The 27,621-nt window shown below is 42.7% G+C and overlaps 1 protein-coding gene across 2 annotated transcripts in view; it reads right to left on the bottom strand.

The window, feature by feature from the left end:
* Positions 1-11,606: 11,606 nt before the first annotated feature.
* The window catches only part of NUAK1 (NUAK family kinase 1), a 97,502-nt gene continuing 81,487 nt past the window's right edge, over positions 11,607-27,621 (bottom strand). For both annotated transcript variants that reach the window (XM_083182305.1, XM_083182306.1), the window contains exons 5-7: positions 21,692-21,811; positions 20,958-21,090; positions 11,607-17,198 (exon numbers count right to left, since the gene is read on the bottom strand). In XM_083182305.1, the coding sequence (XP_083038431.1) occupies positions 16,066-17,198; positions 20,958-21,090; positions 21,692-21,811 (1,386 nt within the window). In that variant the 3' untranslated portion in view covers positions 11,607-16,065. The remainder of the gene's footprint in view (positions 17,199-20,957; positions 21,091-21,691; positions 21,812-27,621) is intronic.

Genomic DNA, 27,621 nt, shown 5'->3' with positions numbered 1-27,621 from the left:
GCACTTTGTGTATCTGTACCAAGAGGCGGGTCTCACAGGTATTGATTGCCTCCAATAACTGCTGCAACGTAACTTCGGGTTGCTGCGGGGTCTTATTTTCTTTAATCGGGGTTGTTTGGGGGGTGCTTGTTTGTGAGCTATTACCCGTCTGGGATCTGGCAAATTTCTCGAGCCTGGCCGCAGCTGTATTCTGGCCTGTTTTGCCCATGCTGAGGCCTGTTAATGTATATTGGCACAATGAAGATTGCTTTAAGGCCCGTTCTTTACTACCTCTTTGACTGGGCTGGTCAGAGAAGGTTTTTCAAAAAACACAAAAGAGAGAGAAAAAAAAAGATGTATGTCGCTATATGCTCAGAGCAAACTTTTTACTGAGGTACTCTCAGCCCTGAAAGTATACTCATTTAAGAATGTATTTAAAGTCACGTATTTGTGAAAGTTTTACAGTCTCTGGGCTCACAATATTTATCATACACCCACTCCAAAAACCAGTCAATTTCAGTTTTGCTCACCACTTGTTGATCTCTTATGCTTATGCTTTTCTCCTGCAGCTGATAAACTGTCTGCCTTCCTTGTTAACGAGGACCCTCCATCCTCCGTTTTTTTTTTTTTTTTTCTCCCTCCAACCGCAAAACTCCTTCTGCAATTCACACTCGCTATGTTCAGGTTTTTTCACAGAGCAGCGCCTCTCACTCGCGCCCTGGACACAGCCCCAGCTTCTATGGTTCACGTGCCTTGCTCCGGCAGCCTCTCACTCCACCAGGCAGGCACTTGCAGGATCTAATGAGCCCCAAAAGCACTGGGTCCGCTTCTCCTCGCCAGCTGCTGTAACCTGTCCGGCTCGCGTCTCTCACACGTGACCGGAGCCTGTCTACGGTTGCAGGATCTAATGAGCCCCAAAAGCACTGGGTCCGCTTCTCCTCGCCTGCTGCTGTAACCTGTCCGGCTCGCGTCTCTCACACGCGCCCGGAGCCTGTCTGCGGCTGTTCACGAAAAGCCGCCCGGCCTCTACGTCACAAGCCTGCGTTCTCAGCTTCCTTCCGGGTCAACGGTACACCACTCAAAGGGACACGGAGGTGCGCGGACGGTGCACTGAGGCACACACGAACACAGCGGCCCAAGTATCGTTCCTCTCCTGCAGAAAGACCCGGCGGCAGCAAGGACTCACAGGCTGGGTAGGTTCATCGGTTCATGGGGAGAGACGCCGACATTAACATTAACGGCAGCCATGGAGGAGGTCAGAGGCCCGCCCTTACACACGTCCTGCCGTGGTCACGCCCATCCCCAATCTTCATCTTCCTAGAAATTCTACACCTGTGAATTCAGGTGACTTGGAGCTGCCGGGCTAACTGAAAAGACCCAGAGACACTTGTGAGTCCCCCCGCTAGATACCGATTGGTTTCTTTGTGATGCTGTCTTCATATAACAGGGACGGTCCCGACTAAGGGAGCCGTCTCCCACAAACCAGTTGTCTTGATTATGCATTAGCCGTCCCCTCAGCATGACAGCGGCACCCGGAAGTAGCGGAAGTAGCGGGTGCCGCGTCTCATGCGTTCCACAGGCCGGAAGCCGCGTCAGCGTGCGTTCCTTGGCCAGGGACGCAAAGCGCAGATTGGCGCTGAATATTGATGAGGTGCAAGGTATTTATAGCAGGCGCTGGGGGGATGCAGGTTGTGGCCCTGATCCTGTGGATATTCCCTGTTGTCTTTACTTTAAATTTGGTGACCACCTTACTTTGCTGCTGGACTTGACAGACTCCTTGACAAAGGTCACGGTTAGTGACCGAAACGTTGGAGCATATAGCTCAGGATTATGCTTATTATTGTGGCTGGTTTTTGATTTATCAGAAGTTTTTTTTTCCTGATCTTTACATAGTGGAGAGTGCTTTTGTCTCACCTCACAGTGAGACTTTTTTGTTTGTACATTTTGGTCACAGGCTAAGAACCTGTATTCCATTAAGGCACCCCACCCATTGTCTTTTTTGATGCAAGTGCGAGTGCAGGCTTTGTGGATCTGTATATGTATATATATATATATATATATATACTGTATATATATATATATATATATATATATTTTGATTAGTGGCATCCTATAAGTACAATTTGCCATACAGTTCAGTGTATTAAGGGACTATGGGCTTAATTTAGCATGGATCCCTAATTAGAGAAGTTGAAGCTGAATGAGAGTAGATAGCTGCAGCCCAGACAGAAAGAGAAAATGCCCATGCAATTTGTAACTAGATTGCAGATCTCTATCCATTGCCGTCTGAGGCTTCCACTAACCTGTGACTGAGATGGGCCGAACAAGGCCAGCGCTGACACCAGAGACCCACCTTTAAATTGCCTGGGCATGCCTGCATTTTTTTTGACACATCCAGAAAATGTCATGCTTCCACTTCCAAAGTAATCAAAGAAAACTATATCTAAAGCTGAATTAGGCCCAATGGGATTCGGTTGTATCAGTTTATTGGAATGTTTATGGCTGGCTGGCTGTTGCTCACAACTCTGCCAGGAGTTGCAATGTGTGGGAGTGGCTGTGATCTCACTAATCTCCAGTGGTGCAAGTAGAATAAATGTCTTAGTGGTGCTGTTCCACGCCTTTGACTCGCAGTGAATAATGGTCGTGGTCAGGATGAGGTCCTCTGTGTGGCCATATGACGCGAGGAGGAGTGGCTACGTGACAAAACTTTAGAACACAATGACATTTCTGTTTGGGCTTGTGCATTGCATCCTGCACACATATACAGTTCCCCTATGTGTGCCTCATATATAGGTCACTGGCTGTAATCCCAGCATGTTCTTTCAGGATGTGGAATCCCTAGGTCCCCTTTGGAACTATAGATCCCAGCATGTCCTGTCAGGATGTGTAATCTCCTAGGGTCCCCTGTGGAACTACAGATCCCAGCATGTCCTGTCAAGATGTGTAATCTCCTAGGGTCCCCTATGGAACTACAGATCCCAGCTTGTCCCGCCTCTCTCTATAACCCCCGAAGTGGCCGGGACATTACCTGCTGGACAGAGGACCTCTGCAGAACCTTCTCCTTAGCTCCCAGGAGAGCCTCTCCAGCTGTTGCCGGTAGAAGGTGGCCAGGCCCTCCTGCTGCTTGTCCTTCAGGAGGAAAAGCCCGTCCAGGCCGAAGGCAAGCTGTCGGAGAAGACGCTGTGGATGGTCCACCTCCTGCAGGCAGAGCAGGTCGGCCCGGTAGCCACTCGGCTCGTTACGGAGGAGGCAATGGCGGTACTCCAGTTCCAGGGCACAGTGGGCACAGTATGGAAAAAGCAGGGTGCGTGCCTGGTCGGTCTACGCATACACGTTGGCCAGTGCATTGCGGGATCACCGGCTCCTCCACCGGCCGCTGTGTGTACAGGTGGCGCTGGTCAAAGGTGCAGGCTCCCGGCCCAGCCTCCACGGGGCCCTCCACCTCCAGCTCTCCCCATCCCCTGGCATGCAGTGAAGCATTAGCTGCAGTCAGATTTCTCCAAGGCCGAGACGTAGACCCGCTCCCAGTCGGCCTACACCCACTCAAGCGAGTCCCCGGCTACCGCCACAGCCTGCTTGTACGAAACGCATGGGGTGTGCTCAGTAAACTCCAGGTAGAGGCGCAGGCAGTTGGGGAAGCCGGGAATAACGTGTAAGAGCAGGCATAGCGAGTGGCAGGTGATGGAGAGGGTTCCGCTCCACCCGGTACACGAGGTTCCCCACCAGCAGCCCGAAACTGCCCTGCCAGGCCTCAGAGTTGGACATCACCTTGGGCACTTGCTGGCCGCGAATGCACAGTGAGCGCCGGGTCATTTGTTATGGGGCAATATGTTTTCGTGGTACAAAGTCAATGAATTAAAGATTAATTAAATATTTCACCCAAAAAAGAACAGACGCTTTGAGCAGCGCTGGCATTTTTAATGGATACTTTGAGAATCTCTTAAAGCAATGTCGGCACTCAAAGGCTTAAAAAAAGATTTGCTTGCCAATTTTCACACCTATTTTAATAAATTCCCATTGGCACTCAAAGGTTTAAACAATAATGCAATAGTAAATAAAGGGCTAAAAAGATTCAGCTAATATTTACTCAGGTTATACTGTTATTTTTTCAGCTGTCGTTTTCCTCAGCAAAAGAAATGTATGTTCATGAAACTTTTGATCAATATGTAGCATCGCAGTGGCATTCCACTACTGAATATTGAGTGTTTTCTCCAGAATTCAAATTTTGGTATGTGGAGCTGAGAAAAGCAGCAACCAAGGCAAATCTTGGTTATTTAAGTTGAAAAGGGCATCCCAAGCCCAGGGTCAGTGGGAAGCAGCAATTTGGTGTAACAGGTCAGTGGAGGTTGCAGTGAGACAGCTGCTGGTGGGACCAAATAAACTAAATTTTTGTAGGGGCAGCTGTAAAATGTGCCGAGAGAATTAGATTTGGGTGAGTTATTTTGTTTTTATGCAGGGTAAATACTGGCTGCTTTATTTCTACACTGCAATATAGATCTCACTTTGAAGTAAAACCCTAGCCAAATCTAATTCTCTCTCCACAAGTTACATCTGCCCCACCTGCAGTGCACATGGTTTTGTCCATCTAAGAAGGATTTTGTCAGAAAGAGTGAACTAGAATAAGGCCCAAAATGCCTACTGTGCATGCGGCTGGTTTATGGACACTACAGCTTCCATTACTACTCTTGTAACAGACGTGGTATATATCTGATCACACTCATAGGCAAACACAGGGGGGATGGGGGGTGCCCAGAAACCCCCCTCTTATGGGCAAGTGGCTACAGCTATGACAAAAGCAATAGTATGCAGTTTGAGGGACATAGCAGAGCTACTGCACATGCCCAGTGGGAGCAGCTTTTAAAAAGTTTGCAGAGTGTGTGTGTGTGTGTGGATCTGAGTCCTCCATCAATGCAAATTACCAGAAAGTAGCTGCCAGGAAGAAGAGACAGGAGCCTTACCATGAGGTGGGAGAATATGAGCATAGAAAGTGCAGTACTGGTTCCATTATGTATGTGTATTATTATGGTATATTTAACCTTTTACTGACCACTTATTTATATTATTTAAAGGTTTGATACAGCCTATACTATAGACCATCTATAGTGCTAGATATTAATACTGTATTCCATACAGTATCCAGTGTATAAAAATACTAATGTGCACATTAATGTCCAGGGTTCATTACTTGGTTTTTCCACCACTCCCCTAGAATCCCACTCATACTCCAATGTTCTGCAGATTGAGAGATTGTGGACTGCATTTGGAAACGCCCTCTAAAAATCCTGTGTTTGCCACTGTAAATGGTTTGTGTACTACAAATATAGTGGCCATCTGTCAATAGAAACTATTAAAAATTGAAGCTTGAGTGGGACATGTTTTCATCCTTTGGGGGGGCCTAACTGGGCAGCAGTGGATGGCCTGAGTTGCCTAGCCAGTGATCCACATGTACCTTGACTATTTGGATCATAAAGGCGACTGGCCCAGCTAGTGCTCTTCTTTCTGATGTCTGATAAGCTAAGTAAGTAAGTTTAATTTATATAGTGCACTTAAGGACTCAAGGTGGACATCCCTGTCCCACACCTCCATGTCCCTTATCTCTCCTTAAATTTAGAATGTGCCAACAATGTCCATAATTATTTGCCTTAAACTAGGACTGAAACTTGTATTTTCATCAGCTGGGGAAAGACAGTAATTTGTCCCCCCCCCCCAGATATGGGTATCACATCCAGGCATCAGGGCATGTGGACCCCCTGACACTCCCCCCAGTTGCAGCCCTGTTCAAACGGAACTCTTCCAGCTTGTGGCTCATGAGAGCAGAATCACCAGTTTATTATAGAATTTTAAAACCATGAAGTTTGCTACAATTTACAGATTTAAGGCTGACATTCAGAATGTCTAAGGTTACATACACCTCTAGCCACCACTGTTTTTTCCATCAAACACATTTTCTACTGGCATGCTCCACACACAGCCCACACCTTGTGGTTTGCTTGTTCCCTTTCCTACTTTGGCTTGTAAGCTGTCAAAGGCAGAGCTCTCCTTAAGCTTTCACGTGTACTCACTGTCAGAAAGAGTGCTGGAAATGTGCTTAAACAGGCCCTGATTGCTGTCAAACTGCACTTATTCCAGATGCAGGATGGGATTTTTTTCAGTGCACTGAAATTTGGCAGATTAAAAATAGCATGGGGAAAAACAGATCCCATACCTGCTCTTCCAGTTAGGATGATCGCTAAGAGATTAGCCATGACTCCATGTTATAGGGCATGGCCATGTATAGGAATGGGACAACACTCAATTGGTTGTCCTGTGCAAAGGCTTGCACCATCGCTTCACAAAGGGTGCATGGCTTGCCATGTTTGGTGCATGGTTACTAACCCACCGCCCCATCAGTGTACCTGGGTTTAAGACAAATTTGACCATAGAGATGGAATATCAAAGCCCTAAATTGATGTTACCATCGCCCATTGTAAGCAGTTAAAACATTGCCAGCTAATCATTTAATTAACTTGATTAAATACCATTTTGTGTATCAAATGGGATGTACTGACAAGCATTGATAGGATCAGTAGTTGGAGGGCGTGTTTCCATATTGGATGATCTTGTAAGTGAGCTGTCAATTTACAAATACATAAATGTTTTACCCAAACGAGGTTCTATTCCCATGTAGTGTAGGACCACCGGAGCAGAAACACCTTGCTTTTGCTGGTGGCTTACAGTACTATATGTTTGCAAATATATGGAAATTACCTCTACTTTTTTTATTATTATAAAGGATGAAAATCTGTTTTACCATCTTATTTGCAATGTGTTTGTAGATTTTTTTTTTTAGATGAACTCCTTAAGGGGTGTACACACGGCCTGTAGGAATGGCGCTGTTCACTAAGCCGAGAGCAAGATCTAGTTAGCCGGCAGAGATAGACGCTAACTACATCCCCAGCTGCGGCCAAATACACTGTACTGTGTGTGACTGCCTCGCCTGTGCAGTCTATTTGGCCGGGCGATACCGACTATGCAGGGCCACGCATCACTATTGCCCACAGTGTACAAACGGTGCGATTCTGGCTAACATAAGGGATTTTCAGTATCTAGTCAAAATCACCTGGCCAAATCACACCGTGTACATCCCTTTACTTTCATGCACTTGTTATGGGCCTATAAATTGTTTTGAACAACTATAATTTGGTGTTTGCAAACATCCCATGTCTACATAATTCCACTCAAACCTTAGATTTACTGTCCATGAGCAATAAACTGGGTGGAGGAGGGGATACTGTCTCACAGTAGGTGTATTCGCATATGTGGATATTCAGAACAAATACAACATTGTGCCATTCAGAGTGAAGAGATACAGCGGAGCCACAAATGGCTGGGACTATAGCTAACTTACTAGAATTTGATTATGATTATGCTTAACATCCCCATGAACCATAATTTGAGGAGTAACAATCCATGCATTCATTCTTTGCTGCTTTACATCCTTCACTGACATCTGTACAATGAGGTCCAAAAGGACTTGTTCTCGGAGCTGGGTGTGGTATAGGGTTCCGACAGTCGGGATCCCAAAAGTCATTAGCCCAACGTTGGGATCCCGACTGCCCAGACTCAGACAGCATGGTGAGCGCATCAAAGCCCCTGGCGGGCACGGTGGCTTGCTACACTCGCCACCTATTCTATTCTTCCTCTATGTGGGTCGTGGACCCCCACGAGTGAAAATAGCGGGTGGCCGTCAGGCACCTGTCTGTCGGCGTTTTGACAGTCGGGATCCCAACGTCGGGTAAATGACTGTCGGGACCGCGCCCGGCACCCCACGGAGCCTATAGATTTTTCCGTTGTGGAAATATGCACTGAATTAAAGCCTAATAATTCACATTTGTGTTTCTGTCTATTTGCTTTACAAACCATATGTAATAAAAATGACAAATACTGTAAACACATACAATATGTAATGACGTATAAAGTATACTGGATCCATAGCAACAAACACATTTGGGAACAGCACCATTTAAGAACTTATCTTAACTTAACAATACATGCCATACTGCTGTTTGGTTATATGCAATATGACTAGTCATTATACAGCTGTATGATTATTGCAGCATAATGAGGCAGTATACTGCTGTGTAGTCTTATTAATATAATTAGACACTATTGCGATTGTGTTCATTTTATTATTAGCTGAGAACATTCAGATAATACATCCTAGTAAATACCTTAGATGGCATTGTCAGTCCGACATCGATTAAGTACAAATAACCTTGTCTCTGACATATGGAAGGATTTCCAACAATTGCTGAAAATTTGTTTTTATTTATACTAAGTACCAACTTCCCATAAAACAAACATCTTTTTTTGCCCACAACCCAATGATCAGAAGATGTTAGTACTAGCCCTTGATCCCTTTACTGAGACTCTAAGAAATATTATACTGATCAACAGTATTACACCACATACTGTAGCATTATCCTCATCATCATTCCACTGCTTGCCGCCATGCAAAACATCCCAACTCAAAGCATTAATCAATATTTAATCAATATTTACCCCACCTGCTGCCCATGAGCCCACATAGCAGGCTTCTCTCAATCAATTCTCCTCTAGTCCAAGTAGTACATCTTCTCAATCATCACCCAGACATTTGCCACCTTGCAGACCATGAGTATAGCCCAGTGCAGCAGGTTTGCTAGTTAATGTGACTGCTATGAGGATGTTGGGGACAAGGGGGCTTCAGAGGACGGGATACTATCACTAGGTCTACAAGCAGATGGTCGACAAGCATTAGGTCAACACCATTAGGTCGACAAGCTTTAAGGTAAACATGCAGGTAGGTCGACATGGCTTAGGTCAACAGGGTCATAAGGTCAACACAAGCATTAGGTCAACATGGGGAGGGTCGACAGTCAAAAGGTTGACATGTGATTTTTTTGGGAGCCGACAGGTGATATTTCATACCCTACCATCCACTAGGGCGTGGTGGGAGAATAAAATAGTGTGCCACACGTAGCGAGCCACCATGCCAAAAGCATGGCAAGTGAAGGGGCACGGTGCTACATTTCAGTGTCCATGTTGACTGTGTTTTTTTAAAAACCTCATGTCAACCTTTTGACTGTCGAAGTTCCCCATGTCGATCTAATGCGTGTGTCGACATAATGACCCTGTCGAACATCATGCTGTCTACCCAAGTGATCCATACCCCAGAGGACAATGAAACTGCTGTGCAGAGGGAGAGAGAGATATGGAGATAGGGGGTTTGGGACAATGAGGGGAATGTGATTGGGAGACAGGGGTGAGGCACAGAGCTATAGAGTAAAGAGGGCTCATGGGGTGATGATACTGCTATGGAGGGGAAGGATCAGTGATATTGAGGAATGGGGACTTGATGTAGTAAGACTATTATGTAATGGGGGGGGGGGGGGGCGATCGATGTGGAGCAAGAGGACTCATGGATCACTGAGAGTGCTGTTACTGAGGGCATAGAGATATGAACAGAGGAGACTTGGGGTATGAGACTGATATCACAGCGGGCCAGAGCCTGGCTCCTTCATACCAGGTCTGGTTAAATTGGTTCCCCAGGGCACCCAACATAGTGAAGTTCTCCCCTGCTACTATGGGGACTGTTGTTATCTACTCACTCCCTGGCTCCGGCTGTAGACAGCTCCCCTCTCCCCAGTACCTGCAAGGAGTTCTTGGTGACCATTAATATTTTAGACTGCATCTCTTCTCTGTATCCATGCCAATCCTATCTATATCTTCAGCATCATTACCATCCCAGAAAACGTTTTGAAGGGCAGAGAAATAGCTGTAAACCAACCCGATAAAGCACTGCCTACTAAGAACTCGCTAAAACATGTTCACCTCTATTTACTTGCTATATCTCACTAGTATAGTGCCTTGTTATTGTTTGGTTGGGTGTCCCCCAAAAACCTTTAGAATGTTAGGGACCATCCCAATGATGTGGTCACCTGCACATGTGAGATAGTCCCATAGTTTGCGCCAAAATTATGCCTAGACCTCACTTTTATTTGCAAATGCAAGTGATAATGTACAAAGATGCAGCATCGGACGCAGATCAGTTGACTACCAGCAAGTGAGTAACAATGGCTAGTCAGAGTGGCTGTGATACTACATACAATTGTGCAGTTGCTGGCTGTAACACGCCCATGTTTTCTAACCACACCCTAAACTGTTACTGTCAGTCTGTGGGCCAGATTCTCTAAGCTTCAAAAGTGATAAAATGGAGAGTGATAAACAGCCAGCCAATCAGCTCCTACCTGACAGTTTTCAAACACAGTCTGTGACATGGCAGGTAGGAGCTGATTGGCTGGCTGTTCATCACTCTCAATTTTATCACTTTTGCAGCTTAGTGCATCTGGCCCTGTAAGTGAAAACTCAGAGGCATCAGGACACATGCACCAGAGGTAACTCAGAGGTATATACTAAGCCTTGGAGAGATAAAGGACAAATCAAGCAACTCTTGTCATTGTTCAAAAACAGCATGTGTCATGGCAGTTAGGAGCTGATTGGTTGGTATTTTATCTCTCTTCAAGACTTAGTACATAGGCACCTCATTCAAACGAGCAGTAAAAAACACTGGCCAATATTGGAATAGGCCACATCTCTGAATAAGGCCTTAAATGTGTATTATGCTGAGCAAAAAAGTGAATACTGTTCATATAAGTTAAATAACTTAAATTCTTTATGATCCAGTACTGAATACACACTGCGTCCATCATATACAAGTCATTAAGGCGTATGCTTGCTTGTGACCTACCTATACCTTCATATTTTTATCAGTATCCTTGATTTATTTGATGCCACACTGGGTCCACTTTTGACTCCTTTTGCCACCACATTGCATTCTTAAGGCCCAAAATACCTCTATATGCCTTATATGGCCTCCGTATGAGTCCACAACATCATATCCAAACAAAAAAGGCATTTACGCTGCTTAGTTATTAGTCAATGGTTTGCTTACAAGGATATAGCTTCAACATTGTGATTGGTTAATCGCTCTATACAAAGAACAACTCACTTTTGGGCTGTGTGTGGAAAACTGGTCTTGCAACCTCTATATGACTAAATATACAGTATGTATATATATACACTAACTTACCAATGTATGTCTCATCCAAGTAGTTTAGTTGGTCAGGAAAGTCAAATGCCTGATTTTGAGGTGGGAGTAGAGCAAAAAAAGAGTAAATGCATCTGGGAAAAACCATGAACTGCAGGTGGGGAAAATGTAACATGCAGAATTAGATGTGAGTGGAGTATGTCCAACTTAAATCTAAATATCTGTAAAAATAAAGCTGTCCAGTGTTTGTGGGCTACAGGCAAAATTGCGTTCGCATTACTTGCATTGGTTTGTGCAGGTGCACATATAACTCTTTCCTTAGAATCAGGCCCTACGTTTTCAGACCTCAGTATGTAACTTCTTATGGTGCTTGTGTGTACATATTTAAAAGGGGGTGGGAATTGAGATGTGGCTGCGCTGAAAATGCCGGAGACCAAGAAATTAACAGGGATTTTTTATTATGAAATGTAAATAAATATGTCAATGAAGATATGAAAAGACCTGCGTATTTTACATAAAAAAAAAAAACTCCTAACATAAATAAAACTATTACAAAAGATTCTGGGTTTTGATCACATTTTTATTTAATAAAAAAAAACAATCAGATAAAAATACCAACATTTTGGTGGTTAACACTTTGCAGGCAGCTTCCTGCTGATGTCCAAAATCACCTCTGATCAATAAACAAATTACCAATTAAATTACACCAAATATATTATACTTTTGACGTTGATTTGAGAACAATAAATAAAAGGCAGAGTCAAATAAGAATAACAATTGCAATACAAAAAATATTAAATTAAATCACAATACTAATAATAATAATGTGCAGTCAAGTTTTTTTTTCTCTTCTAGGAATGAAAACATGCCAGTAAGTCCCATAATAACATTTCCAGTTTGGCAATAAGCAGTTAATTGCTCAGTCACATAATTGTTCATTTATGAAATAAGACCTGGGCAAACACAGTCTGCACAAAGTACCAGTTCTTTGGTAGCAAGCAATTACATTCATGTGGGAAATATGGAGTTACCCCAAGCTGTATATATACTTTCCATATATTATAGACATATATATATATATACTGCATAAGACTTTAGAGAATAGGAATAGCATATAACAATAGGAAATAAAATATGCATATTAACTCTTACATATATTGATATATACAGAGACAGAATCTATATCTATGAGCTAAATGTACGGTAATATTTATTTTGAAATAAAGTATTGCAAGATCACAATAGCCTTCACAACTATACCGCTACTTAAAGAAATAGTAGCCTAATACTAAATAAAGGAACACCTATTGCTTTGTATGTTGTATTTGAAGTTGGATAAAATCGGACTATGGGTGCACAAATACAAGTACATGTAACATGTTTTTTTAACATGTTATGCACAGACTCAAAGAATACAAAAACAGCAATAAATAGCATAATTAAGTGCATATATTATAATAGCAATAAAATATAGTTAAAGGGAATACTCGTACACAAAAAAAGTAATTGTAAGATACATGCCAAACAGAAATAAAGGTTTATACACGATTGAGAATTTAGGGGCAGATTTACCAAGTGATATTGTTGTTCTCACTTACTACTAATCTTAAGTTGTGCTCCAACCAATCAGAACCTAACTGCCATGTGTTTATAAACTGACAGGAGCTGATTGGTTGGAACACCATTTAAGATTAGTAGCAAGTGATAAGATCATAACTCATTAGTAAAATATGCCTTTACTTTCTACCACGGTGCCTCTTACAACCAATGTCAGCAAAAAATCAATAGGTTGGGAAATCTGGTTCCGGAAGACAGATCTACAGTATCTAGATAGATATTCAATAGGTCTACCCAAAGGTCGACATGCAATAGATCAACAGGGTGAAAAGGTTGACAGGGTCAAAATGTCGACATGAAAAAGGCAGACACGTGACAAGGTCTACATGATTTTTTCATGATTTTCTTTTTACTTGCATGTTTGTACTTCCACCATCCATGTCGGCATAGAAGGGGAATACAATAGTGTGCCGGGTATAGCGAGGCACTGAGCCTGAAGCCTGGCAAGTGCAGCCAGCCATGCCAGAATACGTGTTACACTAACTGTGAAAAACTCAACATTTTGACCATGTCAACCTATCCCACGTCAGTCTTTTCACTGTGTCTACCTATTGCATGTCTACCTTTTGGGGTAGACCTACTGACTGTCTATCTAGGTACGGTCTATCTAATATTCCAGACCAAGGAAACGGTCTTTTCTACCTGACTTTCTCAGTTACACCTCTCAGTTGGCAATAGAGGTGTCACCGATCCGCAAATGTGACATCTCCAGCTGATAACAGTTCTAGCACCAAGTGCTTGATGAGGAGGAATACAACGGTTTTAATATAATTTTATTGTAAAATAGAACTTTAAATCCTTATGTTTTGGCATGTACATTACAGATAAACCGTATTTTACAGGTCTAACAATGCTCAGGTCCACACATTAATCTTTGTTGCCTCATATTTTGCATATGTGGCTTCCTCAACTGTACTGTTAAATGTCATTGCTTAGTACGAATACAATATTTTTGCTCAGTTCTGTTGAAATTAGGCATGATCTTTCCACACAGAACACTATAGATACTTATCTTTGGAGCATGGAAATAATGCTATAGATCATGCATGACTAAACTAGATTTACCAACCAGAAGCTATCAATAACTTGATATGTATTGTTTACGCGAGCATTCTTTAATAACATGTGCAATTCAGTTTTACAATCCTGATTTGTTTGCCCAGGCCTATCATACTTCCAACATGAGCATGTTTTCAAGAAATCCAGTTGGCCACAGAAAGCCATTTATAGTAGGAGTTACCACTTTTTCTCCCACATCCTCAGTTTATCAGAGCTCACACCTTACAACCTTACCTTCCATGATATAAAATACTCTATATTTGCCACCTATACACTTTCCACTTGCCATCTCAAACCCATTTCTGAAAATACATTACAGCATTCCATGCATAAGACTTTTCTACTTGCCATGAGCCCACTTCTATTGACATTCTATAAACAACCTGAACCAAGGACACACAACTTATGCTGAACCCATAAATTGTCCACATATTTCATTTGCTGACAGTGAAAGTGAAGAAACTTGAGCTGTATGTTCTGCTTAGTATTTGCCAACAAAAATGGCTGTAATGAGTTCTTGATGTGAAACACATCTGGAAGTGCGTCTCTGCTACCATTCAACCAAGGAGAGTGCCCCTTTCATTTTTAGCTAATGGTTTTCAAACTTTATTTGGCATATATTTGTAAATGTACTTTAAATCCTAAAGAAAACATGTAAAAAGGGAACACCCATAAGAGACAGATTGGGCACCTGACAACTTTCACCACATTTATGAGCTTGGTGGACTTTTTATAGAACTCCATAAATTATGGAAAGGGCAACATAATAAGCTGCATCAATAGTGCCAACCACCTGATTTAGCTTTTGTGGCAGTATTTTGACTATCAATGCTGGAAAATCCATAATGGGCAATATCTCTAAAACTGTCTGATTTTGCTTAACTTAAAATAAAGACAAATGGGTAAATTTACTAAAGCTTCTAAAAATGAAAGTGGTGGTGTTGCCCATAGCAACCAATCAGAGGATGCAATTAAATAACGATAGAATCAAATTGGGTGCTGTGGGTAACATCACTCCAAAGGGTGAGATGTACTCTCCCTTGAAAAGTGAAAAACTGGAGAGTGATAAACCACCAGCTTATACCTGTCTTTGGCAGTTAGGAGCTGATTGGCTGGTGGTTTATCACTTTCCATTCTATCACTTTTCAAGTCTTAAGGGATGTACACATGGTGAGATTTTGGCAGGAGTTTTCGACTAGTCAAAACTTCCTAGAAGGTTAGCCAAAATCTCCCAGATTTTCTCCTGATTTAGTCAATACTGTCTAGCATAGATTGCTTAGCATAGATAGACTGTGCAGGCAAGTCAGTTTTTACTAGATCATAGACCAGGGCTGGGCAATAGCGGCCCTCCAGATGTTGATGAACTACACATCCCAGCATGCCTTGCATCAGTTTAATCATGGCCACATAGCAAAACTAATGCAAAGCATCCTGGGATGTGTAGTTCATCAATAGCTGGAGGGCCACTATTGCCCAGCCCTGTCATAGACTACAATTACTTGGTCAAAATCTCCAGTGCATCTAGATAAAATTGCTTAGTCAAAATTTGCCATTAGCCAATACCTCACATGTGTACGGGGCTTTTTTAGTACATCTCGCCCCAAAGTGTCTGCAGTAATGTTGTTAATTAAAGGCTCTGATATACGTACACTCCCGATCAGGATACCAGCTTTCCCTACTAACCTGCATACGGCACATAACTAAAAGTAAAAATAGGAAGTGTTCTTAATATTGTCAAATAATGGATATCTATTATTATTAAAATCCATTACTTTAAAACAAACACAAAAAAACTATATAATCCCAGCATTTAATGTATAGGAAAAGTAAAAAGTTCAATATTATATTTGTTTCAGTTTGTTACATAACTTTTTACCTTGGTTGTATACATAATTTGTCCCACCCACTTATATAAATTACTATGAGGTTTTACAATAACTATTACTAAATCCACCTTCTTAAGAAACAATTATTTAAAAAACAATATTTTGCCTAAAAAGTCATATAAAATTATCAGAATTTTTATCAAACCCAATCCAATAAAATGTAGCACGACAAAAGTTAACGCCATAAAAAGATATATATGTAAACTTGATTTAATGTTTCTTTCCAGTTGAGCATCACTGATGTACTGCTCTGACAGTGTAAAACTACTATAAATTTCTAAATAATCAAAATATTTTTTTTTTTTGTATTACAAAAATGTGTTTAATTTGAAAATACAGTGGAAATGTATGCGCAATGTTTTGGTGTTACTATGCCGTGTGCGTGTGTGTGTGTTTCCAGACTTATCACTGTCAGCAAAGTAACTTCCTGGCCATAAGTATTTTGCTTTTCTGTGACTAATTGAGCTTGTTGCAGATCTCTAGAGCATTTTTGTAAACCTGAGTGACGTCATCCATATCAGTGAGTAAAGAAAAACTGCTGTCAGCGAAGCGATTGCGGTAACGTTTCAGGTACTGTGGACGAGGACTTTTCTGAAGTCCCTCAAAATCCTTCACAAAAAGGATATTTTCAGCTGAAACGCAACTACGTATTCTCTGCCTGTTTTGTCTTCCAGCTGTCAATTCAAGCAAATCAAAAGAGTCATTTGACAGGACACTGTCATCGCTAATCACACTGGATGGACGACTGTAGCTTCTGGACAGTCCTTCCACAGGCACAAGTTCTTTTTCCATTGATTCCAGTGATGCTGTGCCTTGTTTGGCCACTGAGGAATCTGTTTTGCTACTCGAATATTTACTGTTGTGTTTTAAGATGCCTTTCCGTCTATATGAAAGGCTGTGAGACACTGTTCGCTTTGTCTCATTAGTAACGTGACACGTATCGCTTCCCTCCGTTCCGTCATTGTCTAACAGTTCCGAGGACTCACTTCTCTCTGGTGATGAGTAGTAGCCAGACTCTCTCTGTTGAGTCTTTTTCAGAATGCCCTTCTTTGGCATAGGTGTGGACTGCTTTGCCCCACACCCCACTGGCTTATCAAGCTCCCTTGTATTGTTACATGGACTATTGAGCGATTTTTCACTATCATGTTTGTAGGCAGGGGACTGTACGGGGCTGATAATCCCCTCAATATAACCAGCGCTGTGGCACCTATGTTCGCTATTGCTTCTCTTCTTCAAAATACTTTTAGGTCTCTTTGATATGGATGTTTCTTCAGATCCATCTTGCAAGGACTGCGCAATGTCATTGCCCTTCTTGGATTTCTTTAAAGATCTCTGCCGCTCGAGTGATACTTCTGACGGCTTAGAAAGGAACTTGCTTTTACTTTCAGACTCCGTCTGACGGCTGGTGGAGCGATGCTGCCAATCAATGAACCTGGCAAGTAATGGCGATTCTGAATCCCTCAGGACATCGCAGTCACATACGCTGCTTTTGTAGCTCCAATTAACCCACCAATGGTTTGCAATGTCTTCAATGGTAGCACGACGCTCAGGGTTAACCATCAACATCCATCTAATTAGTCCACGAGCATCTACCAATATAGCATGTAAAGGAAAACATAAATACCTTATTACATAAGCATGTGCACTATAAATGGGTTGTCATTTTAACACAGATAATAAAACATTGTTTGTTTTTCGTTTCATAGCTAGTTTGGTCCTTGAAATTGAAACCTCTTAAAAAATGTGTTGAACTGTAAAGCCCATACACAGTACAATTATTGTATACAATATCGCATCTCATTGCATAGGTTTTGCAATGCAAGGAGATGAGATCTAGTACAAAAAGTATGTGCAGCACATACTTTTTGAGTTGTGTGATGAGATGTGTGACGCGAGCGCGCACCTCATCGCACATAACAATTGTACTGTGTATGGGCACCTTTAGCAAAATAAAATATCAGTGTACATTACCCCACTTCGCCAAGGATTAGCAGTGTGTGCTGCTAATCCTTGACGAAGGGGGGAACCCCGAAACTGTCGGAAATGGAATAAAAGGTTTTTTTACCTGCAAAAGCCTGACGAGTGCCACCTCATATATATACACACACACACACACACACACAGGAAAAGCTCTGTTCCTGGACTTCCCTGGTAATGTACGACTGCCATCACCTGTGGTGAAACACCTTTCTTATCAATTACCTAGCTCACCACACTCTGGGTACCACCTTACAAAACTGTTAAGTGGTATTCTGATCTGATAGTAGGAGTTCTTGCACTAGTTTACTTCTTATATAGAGTACCAAGAGAGCCGCCATACAAAACTTGGATAATTTACCGGAGACAGAATTGCCAACAGTTGGATATATTTATATATATATGATCCCCCAAAAAATCAGGAAAGGTAGCAGACTTAAGGCTACTTATCCTATTGTATTTCGTTCGTCCACCCACCTATTTTTAGTATGTTAACTCTCATGAGTAGGGTCCTCCTTCCTCACGTACTCACCCTACCTCATTACCTCACCTGTGCTCCTGTCCTGTTTTTCCCTTCCTCTACTTCATCTTCAGTCTCCTCGACAATTTCCACACCTACTTCTGAACTGATGCTGATTTTAGTTCTACCAGCTATACCCCTATTTATACTGTATTTTTCAACACACCCTGTACGTTACCTTGTAATTTGTTTTTTTTTGTTTGCTATGTACGGCGCTGCGGACACTTTGCGGCGCCTTATAAATAAACGTACTACTACTACTACTAGGAGCAGAAATAACATATGGGAGACTGGGGGCTAGTTTGAAAAATGAATATGAAGCACAAAGGAGACAGACATGATGGGAATATCAGAGGCTGCATCATATACTGGACACTTGGAAGCTTCATATTACATAGGATTAGTTTGATTTTTATGTTTATATGTAGTAGTAGTAGTACAGGTTGAGTATCTCGTATCCAAAATGCTCGGGACCAGGAGAATTTTGGATAACGGATTAGTCCGTATTTCGGAATATTTTAATTTTTCAATGATGTATTTTGAAGTATCTTGCATTTATGCTGTATAAACACATAAAATAAACACAAATATATTTTATTACCACATAAAATACACAGAAATATATTTTATTTGTTCAAAAAACAAGGTTTCAAAACATGAAACAAAATTTGTGTACTATTTCAGATATTGAATTTGAATGCCAAGCAATCATTGTCTTGCACATATATAGTGCCAGTTACATATCATGTCCTCAGTAGTGCTGTTACAAATGTCCCCAGTGAGTTTTTAGCAAAAAAAAAAAAAAATTTCTCACTTTCTGAAAAGTATGGTTTTCGGAATAATTCGGATAACGGATATTCGGATACGGGATACTCAACCTGTAGTACGTTTATTTATAAAGGCGCCACAAAGTGTCCGCAGCGCCGTACATAGCAAACAAAAAAAACAAATTACAAGGTAACGTACAGGGTGTGTTGATAAAATACAGCATAAATAGGGGTATAGCTGGTAGAACTATAATCAGCATCAGTTCAGAAGTAGGTGTCGAAATTGTCGAGGAGACTGAAGATGAAGTAGAGGAAGGGAAGAACAGAGCAGGAGCACTGGTGAGGTAAAGAGGTAGGGTGAGTACATGAGGAAGGAGGGCCCTACTAATAAGAGTTAACATATTAAAAGGAGGTGGGTGGACGTACAAAAAACAATAGGATAAGTAGGAACGGATGGGAACGGAGGCAGGATAGGAGGATCAAAAGAGGTTAGGAGGAGGGATAGGCTAGTCAAAAAAAGTGGGTTTTGAGGGAGCGCTTGAAGGAGGTGAGGGAATCAGAAAGCCTGATGGGTGGCGTGAGGTTGTTCCAGTGCAGGGGGGCAGTGCGAGAGAAGTCTTGGACACGGGAGTGGGAGGAGGTGATTAGGTGAGAGGTCAGTCGGCGGTCAGCGACGGAGCGAAGAGGACGGGAGGGAGTGTGGATAGAGATCAGTGAAGAGAGGTAAGGAGCGGTGGAGGAGGAGAGAGCCTTGTAGGTGGTGGTGAGGAGTTTAAAGAGAACTTGGAAAGGAATGGGGAGCCAGTGAAGAGATAGACAGAGGGGGGAGGCGGGGGTAGAGCGGCGGGAGAGGAAGATGGGCCTAGCAGCAGCGTTAAGAATGGAATGGAGAGGTGTGAGGCAGGTGAGAGGTAGCCCAGAGAGAAGGATGTTGCAGTAGTCAAGGCGGGAAATGACAAGAGAGTGAATGAGAATTTTGGTCACGTCAGTGGAGAGGAATGGTCTTATGCGTGAGATGTTGCGTAGGTGAAAGCAGCAAGACTGTGAGAGAGCTGGGGGGTGAAAGAGAGGGAGGAGTCAATGATGACACCGAGGCAGCGCGTTTGGTCGGTGATGGTGATCTCGGTTTCACCAATGCTGATGGAGATAGTGGGAGAAGAGGGGATGTCCGGGGGATGGAAGATTAGAAGTTCAGTTTTAGCCATGTTTAGTTTCAGGAAGCGTTGGGTCATCCAGGCTGAGATGGCCGTGAGGCATTCGGAGACCTTGGACAGGAGTGATGGGGATAGGTCGGGGGAGGAGAGATAGATTAGGGTAACATCAGCATAAAGGTGGTAATGGAAACCATAGGAGCTGATGAGGGTGCCCAGAGAGGTGGTGTAGAGGGAGAAGAGGAGAGGGCCAGGTTTATATGCTTGTTTCACTTCTTAATGTAACACTGACATGGAGATGAATTGTCCAACTTGTACTATTGCACGTATAACAGGTCAGCCTGATGCTAGTTTGTAGAATTAGCTCTTAATAACAGTGCACGCCATTGTCTACACAGTCAAACGCATTTTGTTTTATAGAACCACACTCCTGTGAAAAAACAAGCAAAATAGACCAATCAAACAACATATATCTCCTTTCAAAGGCGCAGTAAGCTCACATAATTAAATTACCTGCCCTAGTTTGTCTGGGTGCCGGACGGCTCCCCGACAGTCGGGATTCCGACAGTCAATACTCCGACGTCGGAATCCTGACTGCTCCCTCGTGGGGGTCCACGACCCCCATAGAGGGAGAATAAAATTCACTGCGCTCCCCCCTGCTGTGCAGTCAGGATTCCGACATCTGAGTAATAATCTTTGTGAGAGTTTCAAAATATCCATTAAAATTGCCAGTGTCACTCACATTTGTTATATACATGCAAATAAAAAATGTTGTGTAAAAAAAGATGATATTTCCTATATAAGGTAAACATTACAGGTCATTATGATGAATAAAAATGTGTGCTTGGCATCTTTCACACTTATTTTGACTTATTTACTTGGCACTCAAAGGGTTAAACTCAACTAATAATGTCAGCATGCCAATTTTTTTACCTGATGGCTGTGTTGGTTCTCGATATTCTCCACTGCTTATTTGCCTAATAAGGTTCTTGTGATCAAACCCATCAAATGGCATGGTTCCATAAACAAGAGTATACAGGAGTACACCAAGTGCCCAGCTGTCAACCTGTAATTAAAAATAATGTATTTCAGGAACATCAAGCAATAGCATAATGACAAATGTGTTCTAACAAAGCAATACAACATTAATCTGCATTTCTGAGCTGGTGGCCACTAATTAGTTAGATGTTCATTGTGCAGAATGTTGCATAATTTATACAGTATTACAGATGTTTTTACTGAACTTTAACAGATTCACATCTTATGCGACAGGTTGGGTACAGAAAGTCGACAATCACTATGTGTACAATGAACATGTTTTCCTAATAATGCCGGTAACGGGATCTTGACTTGGGTTTAATACTTATAATACACTTCAACCCATGGTTCTATTCATAAACATGCCAGAAATTTTCATTTATGATATCAACACTTTAACAAAGTCATCATACTGTAACTGTAGACATTTTTATGTCAACATTGCGAATGCTGACATAGTTCGTAAGTTCGTAACTGACAACTGTATGACTGCATACCAGGTACACAAAAGCAGTTTCATTAAACTTAATACTATTTTTTTGGTATGAATAAATTTGTATTATTTATTTTACTTCTATCACAGTCACATATATTTTTAAAAGAAAAAATAAATTGCAGATATCCTTTACCTCAGGTCCACGATAAGGTCTTCCATTTACTATCTCTGGGGACGCATAAAGTGGGCTACCACAAAATGTCTGCAGAAATTTATCTTTCTGGTAGAGATTCGACAGGCCAAAGTCAGCAATCTGCATGGAAAATGAATGTTCCAGATACATTTATTCAGCAAATACAAACTTATAAAGTAGTTAGACATTTTTGATTCAAAAGCTGTATGAATAGAACTATTATTACCAATGATGTGCTCAGTTTCCCAAAGTAACTAAAGGCCCCCATACACTACAGCAATTTTGGCCGATTTCAACCGTTCCCGATGGATCAGCCCAATAAATCGGCCCAAATCGGATGCCTTTGATGTCCCCTCGGGTCCATTGCACAGTCCCGTGTGCATCGGACCTGAGTCGGAGGTGGAACCTGCATGCAGGTCCAAACATTGATTCGGACTCATCTACCAGAGGCGTGAACATGGGTTGCAAACGATAAATCACATGTGAAAGGACCGCATGCAATGAATCGCATGTGATCCTGCCACCCTGGGAGATCCCAGACGGCTTGCGGGGGATCGGATGGCCATACATTGCTGCGATACAGCTCAGCAGTGTATGGCCACCTTAAGACTTTAAAGGCAGCTGGGATAAAAATAGTGTAGGCTCAAATACATTTTCGTTGGGAAAAAAATACACAGTCCATAAACTTTATTTTGTGCCAATATTTTAGTGGTGAGTAGAGAAGCCAATAAAGCCCCATTTTTTAAATCCCATGATTCGATAATAAAAAAGTCTCAAAAATATCCTTCCTGCACTGCTTTCCCTCCACCACCTTTCCTTTAATTAACTTTTTTTTTTTAACAATATCTTTATTGAATTTTCCAGAGAGATAAACAAAGACAAGGGGGGATACAGAAAGGAAAAAAGGGAGGGGAAACCGTACATTTATACAACATGACTCGAAACCAGGAGGATACATCATAGCGTTCATGCCTTTTGCATTTTGCCTGACTAGGTTTTACATTGAAGGCTACCACGAGGCACTAATTCTCAGAACTCGGGGAGTTTAGGAGACTAGTGTCTACCACCATATTGTTATTTATTGTGTATCCCAACTCCTCTCTATACGTGGACCAACACTGCCACTTCTTATGCATAGGACTATTAGAGACAGGGTTCCGGGCCTCCACCGTCTCGAAGATAAAATGCTTCTGGATTTTATCACATATTGTGTCAAGGCTAGGAATCCCCGCTGATCTCCACAGTTGGGCTATCGCCGCTTTAGTCGCAATTAAGATGTGTCCTAGCACGTATGTTTCACTTTTAGAAAGGTAACCTCCGTAAAGATGAAATAGGGCTGTCTCGGGGTTAGCACCGATCGGCACGCCCACCACTGTACTGATCATATCGAACACTGATTTCCAAAGTGTTCACAGTTTGTGGCAATCCCAGAATATATGGAAAATGGTACCTATTCCCCCGCAATTCCTCCGACAAGATTTAGGTATGTTGGGCCAAATTTTATGCTGGCGATCAGGGATGTAGTGAGCCCTGTATAGTAGTTTGATAAACATCTCAGAGTGATTTATGCACCTGGATATCTTAAAACACAACCTATGCACCCAATCCCATTCCTCCTCCTCTAAGGATCCTTCTCCCATAAGACTTGAGATTTAAGTTTGGTCGGGTTTTCCTGAGTAATCAGGATCACATACCATTTGGATATCCCTCCCTTCTGATCAGGGCAACTAGTTGCCCTATGGATGTTGGGAGCAATATGGGGGAATCTGTTTGGGGTAGGGAAGAAATTGGATAGCCAGCTTCTCAGTTGTAGGTATTTAAAGAAATCCCCCTTAGGGATGTTATAGTTGTCCTGCAGGTATGTAAAGGGGACTAGTTGGTGTTCCCTATACAAGTCTCCTATCGTATTCAGGCCGCTAGCTATCCAGGGTCCTAAGTTCAAATTTGGTATTAGGGACATCACTGACCTCAGAGTTAGAGGGGGGGCAGGGAGGGTAATGTCGTCTCTACCGGACACACTCTCCTGCCAGGCTTTAACCGTGGCCTTTACTGCAGAGTTTTCAACGTTCAATGAGAGGAAGGACCGGGGTGGCATCCATAGGAGGTCAGTTGGGCTACAGGGCAGGATTTCCGCTTTCTCCATACAGGCCCAGGGTTTGGGGGAGTCTAGATTAAACCAGTCTCCTGCTTGGCTCAGAAGACACGCCCTATGGTATTGTTCAATATCTTGGAAAGCAACTCCCCCATCTAGTTTGGGGCGTGTTAATATACCTTTAGATATTTTAGGTTTAAGGCCTTTCCAAATGTATTTAGAAAAAGATCTGTTTATTCTATTGTACAATTGCTTGGGAAGTAATCTCGGAATCGCTCTAAAAGATACAGTAATTTCGGGAGGAGGACCATCTTAACCGCAGCAATACGGCCCAACCAGGAGACCTCCTGCATCATCCAATCCCTAGTTAAGTTCTCAAAAGCCTTTAACAGGGGGCCATAGTTGCAATCCAAGACGTCTACCTCGGATGCTAGATGAATCCTGAGGTATTTCAGAGATCTAGCCTGCCAGGCATACCTATATTGATCTTTTAATCTGGCCAATATGTTAGGGGGTGTGAAGAAGGGGAGGACTTCCGTCTTACTGGCGTTCAACTTATAGTAGGAAATGGCAGAGAACTGCGCCAATACATCTTGCAGGGCTGAAAGCGAGGTTGCAGGGTTCGAAATACACAGTAAGATATCATCTGCAAAAAGACAGATCTTGTGGGTTAGACCATCAATCTCAGATCCAGTAATCAAAGGGGATTCTCTAGTTTTAGCTGCCAGGGGCTCGATTGCAATTGCAAAAATAAGGGGGGAGAGGGGGCACCCCTGTCTGGTGCCATTAGTTATGGGGAAGCTTGATGAGAGACAGCCATTAGTAAATACTCTAGCTGAAGGGGATGCGTATAACACCAGAATGGAATCTAAGATCCTGCCTGTGAAACCAAAGTGGAGTAAGACTGCTCTTAGGTAGCCCCAATGTAACCTGTCGAAGGCTTTTTCCGCATCCAGGGACATGAGGAGCAGCGGGTCCTTCGACCTGTAGTTGTGCTCAATCACGTTAAACATTCTGAGTGTGTTGTCAGGGGCCTGTCTTCCATACACAAATCCCACTTGATCAGTCCCGATGAGGCCTGGCAGTAAAGGGCATAATCTATTGGCCACAATTTTAGCAAATAATTTTATGTCTGTGTTGAGCAGAGCGATGGGTCTATAGTTCTGTACTTTGGAGGGGGATTTCCCTGGTTTGGGGATAGTTATAATTTGTGCTTCCAGCATTTCCTTTGGGAAGGAGTTCAAGTCAGAAGCTTCGTTAAAGACTGAGACTAAAATCAATGCTAGCTCTGCTTTAAAGGCTTTATAAAAGTTTGCGGGGTATCCGTCAGGGCCTGGAGCTTTATCACGGGGCATGGAGTCTATTGCCAGTGAAATTCCTCTAAGGACCACGGTCTATTGAGCGCTAGGCAGGAATCAGGAGTTAGTTTGGGCAGTCTCAGATCCCTAAGGAACTGTACTATCACCTCCGCTGTAGGTTGGGGCGTAGAAGGGTCTTTCTCGAGGTTGTACAGATTGGAGTAGTATGAAGCGAATTCATTAGCTATCTCTACTGGATCGGTGACTTTCTGGCCCTGGTCCGATACTATGTTGTGGATTTTTTCTTTAATTCTTCTACCCCTTAGTTTACGCGCCAGCAGACGGCCTGCTCTGTTCCCTAGGTCATAATATTGTTGGTTTAGTCTCTTTATGTTCTGTTGGACCTCAGCCAAGGAGACTTGGTTCAATTTGTCTCTTGCACTCTTTAAGGACTTAAATACGCTTTTGTCTAGAGGGTTGGATTTATGGAGGGTCTCTAGTCTGACTACGTCTGCTTCGGCCTCCTCAAATTTTTTCCAATACTCCCTTTTTAATTTTGCGGCCACCTGGACTGCAGAGCCTCTGACTACTGATTTAAGGGCGCACCAGTGATTGAATGTTGAGGTGTCTGCGGGGGAATTCTCACTCAGGTAGTTCTGAATAGTGTCACTAATTGATTGGAGTGCTGCTGGGTTAGACAGAGACGGTCTACCCAGCTTCCACTGACCAGGTTGGACGCTCCTCTTAGTGATGTCCCATGATAAGAAAAGGGTGGAGTGTTCTGACCATGTTAAGGGGAGGATATCTACCTTCCTAAATGTCGGCAGCGACCATCTATCTGAAATGGCCAAATCTTTCCGGGAGTATGTACCATGTACATGTGAGTAGTAGGTATAGTCTCTTACTGATGGGTGTTTGGTCCGTCAGATGTCGAAGAGCTCATATTCTGCTAATAGTGATCTAAGACTATTATTAGATTTTTCTCTAAGGGGAAAGTTAGACGACACGCCTGCCTTCCTCGTTCTGTCTATCGAGGGAACTGATACCGCGTTAAAATCGCCCAGCATCAACAGAGCCCCCTTCACATGTTTTTGTGTAATCTCCATTAGTTTGTGGCTAAACGCTAACTGATTGGTGTTGGGCGCATAACAGGTGACCAGCGTAACCTCTACGTCCTCCAGCATGCCCACTAGAATTAAATACCGCCCTTCAGGATCTGCCACTTGTTTCAGTAGAGAGAAAGTACAATTTTGTGAGATGAGAATGGATACTCCCGCTTTTTTAACATGACTATTTTCCATATAACAGTATGGGAATCTAGTGTTGGTAAAGAGCGGCGGAGCCGATTTTTTAAAGTGTGTCTCCTGCACTGGCACAATTTGTGCCTTTAGCTTGGAGAAATATTTCAAGACAACCTTTCTTTTGTGAGGGGAGTTTAATCCCTTCACATTCATCGATGTAACATTAACCATTGTCAGTGTACATTTTGGAAGACAGCATGAACGACAGGTAGTCTGTACATTTGGTATTTACATACACCTGGTTTCTAGTATCAGCGCTATAGAGATAGGGATGGGGAACACATAGGTAGGGGAAAAAAAACACAGAGGGAGATTGTGGGGAAACTGAAATGCCCGCTCTTGGGGGCACAATGAGGTGTCATACCATGGCAACCTAGTGGGGGTGTGGTCAGTGGGAGATCCTACATAAACAGTAAGTCCACTGGTATAGGTGATGAAACTGTGTTAAAGATATGGGATTAACAAATCAACCTCTCGGTGGTATACTTATGACTGACGAGACATCGGAAGATACAGCCAACGTGGATACATGAGTAACACCGTGTCGATTTGTAGGTATATTGATAAGAGGAATATTTCACTCTCAGATCCAGCCACGGCCCAGTCCTGCTGGAGGCCGCGTTTGGGAGAGGCTAATGTAGGGAAGGGCCCGCAATGTTCCATCTAGTGAGTAGTTGCAAACCATCTTCCATGGTGGAGATAGCTATAGTTGAGCCATCACGGATAATCAGCAGTATAGTGGTGAAGCCCCATCTGTACTAGATGCCCTCCTTGTGCAGAATAGACGTGAGAGGGAAGAAGGAACCTCTCTCTGAGAGTGTGGCCTGAGATAAATCCCTGAACACTTGTATGGTCCCCAAGGTCGCGTGGTTATCCTCAGATGGTCTAGCGGCCTTCAGGATCGCCTCCTTGATATAAAAGTAATGTAAGCGCATTAGCACATCTCTCGGAGCACCTTCCGGTGCGTTTCTGGACTTCTATGAATCCGGTCAATCAAAATATCTGTTGCTTTAGTAGCAGGGAGGAGCTTTTTGAATAACTCAACTGCGTAGTCGTTCAGACTGGAGTTGGAAATATTTTCAGGGACCCCCCCGAAGTTTAATATTTTGTCGTCTCGACCTATCCTCTAAGTCCGCAAGCTTGTCTCTCATGGACTCCATCTCAACTTTAAGTGCTTCATGGTCAGAGATCAAGTCATTGTGTGAGCTCACCACTTCGCCCATTTTGTTCTCTAAATGG

The sequence above is a fragment of the Crinia signifera genome, chromosome 4 (assembly GCF_055691185.1).
Source record: "Crinia signifera chromosome 4, ASM5569118v1, whole genome shotgun sequence".
In the NCBI taxonomy this organism is placed as follows: Eukaryota; Metazoa; Chordata; class Amphibia; order Anura; family Myobatrachidae; genus Crinia; species Crinia signifera.
Note: the sequence above shows the minus strand (reverse complement) of the source record. Positions and strands in the feature narration are given on the sequence as shown.